Below are 1,195 nucleotides of genomic sequence, written 5' to 3'. Positions count from 1 at the left end.
AAAAATAGAAAAAATAGTAGTTTGTAGCAGTTCTATCAAGCTAGCAACCATGGATGTAAACATGTAAACCTAGCAAGATTTAAAATGGTCAAAAAATTGGTTTTGTAAATGTTTATTAAGTAAGGAAAAACATTCAGAATGTGTGCTAGGTTTAAATTACCCGATTTCCAACCAAATGTGTGGCAAATATGAACTCAATTTGCTGACCATTGTAGGAGGAAGAGAGCGCAATCAAATGTTGTAATAAAGAGTGCCAGTCATATCTCAAAACAGGAGAAAACATGTTTACATTTCCACTCAGTGAACAGAAACGCACCAGATACATTCACATGCAGCTACTTGTAGCTTCATATAGCAGTGTATGTAATCCAAACACTGCAGTAACGTGCCTGGAGCAGATGAGCATATAAAGAAATCCAGCAAGGATTGGCATCAGTTTGAGCAGAGAGTAGAAAAAAAACAGGTGGGAATTGAGGGTTCTGAAATATGATACGACACAACTTTGTCAGTTCACACTGAAATTCATTCTGCGTTGCTGAGCAACTTCACCCAAAACAAAGAGAAGAACACACACACACAGAGTTAGACAACAACTACACCCTTGTACAAACAACTGGAAAAAAACTGGAAAAGTTTGAAAAATTTGAAAAAATGCAAATTCCAGGCTTTGAAAGGTTTTGGAAAAATAAAAAGACCCAGAATGTTTGGGAAAAGTCATGGAAGTTTTTTAACAAAGCATGTGATTTAATTAAAAAAATTAAAATCTTTAAAAAAAGTGTTTTTATGTCACATCGTCTTAACCTTAACGTTCTATTCTGGGCGTGATATTACGAATTCCACTATGCACCACATACATTGTCATTCATTTTATTGCTAAACCTCTGAGAATAAACTTTAACACAGATTTTTATTCTTATTGTATAATGTCAACTGAGATTTGAAGGAATACGTAGTCATGGAAATTGGTTAAAATGCGTACAGAGATGAAAACACCAACAACCATGACAAAGAAACGTGTCATGATGTCCAGTTTTGTGCCTTGAGCCACTTTTTCCACCTTTAAACATATAATGTGAAGTATGTAACATGTCCGCTTCCTTCCCTTCCTCAGAACGACCAGTCGACAGGTGAAATCAAAGTAATCGGTGGGGATGACCTGTCTACACTGACGGGCAAGGTAAGAAGCATAAAGGGC

The 1,195-nt window shown here is 36.2% G+C and overlaps 1 protein-coding gene and 1 long non-coding RNA gene across 2 annotated transcripts in view; both read left to right on the top strand.

Annotated features, from left to right (window-relative positions):
- The window catches only part of LOC116697215 (uncharacterized), a 142,360-nt gene that overhangs the window by 64,097 nt on the left and 77,068 nt on the right, over positions 1 to 1,195 (top strand). The window lies entirely within an intron of this gene.
- hprt1 (hypoxanthine phosphoribosyltransferase 1) overlaps positions 1 to 1,195 on the top strand; it is a 13,213-nt gene that overhangs the window by 9,079 nt on the left and 2,939 nt on the right. Inside the window, exon 4 of the mRNA XM_032528527.1 lies at positions 1,112 to 1,177. Within this exon, the coding sequence (XP_032384418.1) occupies positions 1,112 to 1,177 (66 nt within the window). The remainder of the gene's footprint in view (positions 1 to 1,111; positions 1,178 to 1,195) is intronic.

The sequence above is a fragment of the Etheostoma spectabile genome, chromosome 10 (assembly GCF_008692095.1).
Source record: "Etheostoma spectabile isolate EspeVRDwgs_2016 chromosome 10, UIUC_Espe_1.0, whole genome shotgun sequence".
NCBI lineage: Eukaryota > Metazoa > Chordata > Actinopteri > Perciformes > Percidae > Etheostoma > Etheostoma spectabile.
Note: the sequence above shows the minus strand (reverse complement) of the source record. Positions and strands in the feature narration are given on the sequence as shown.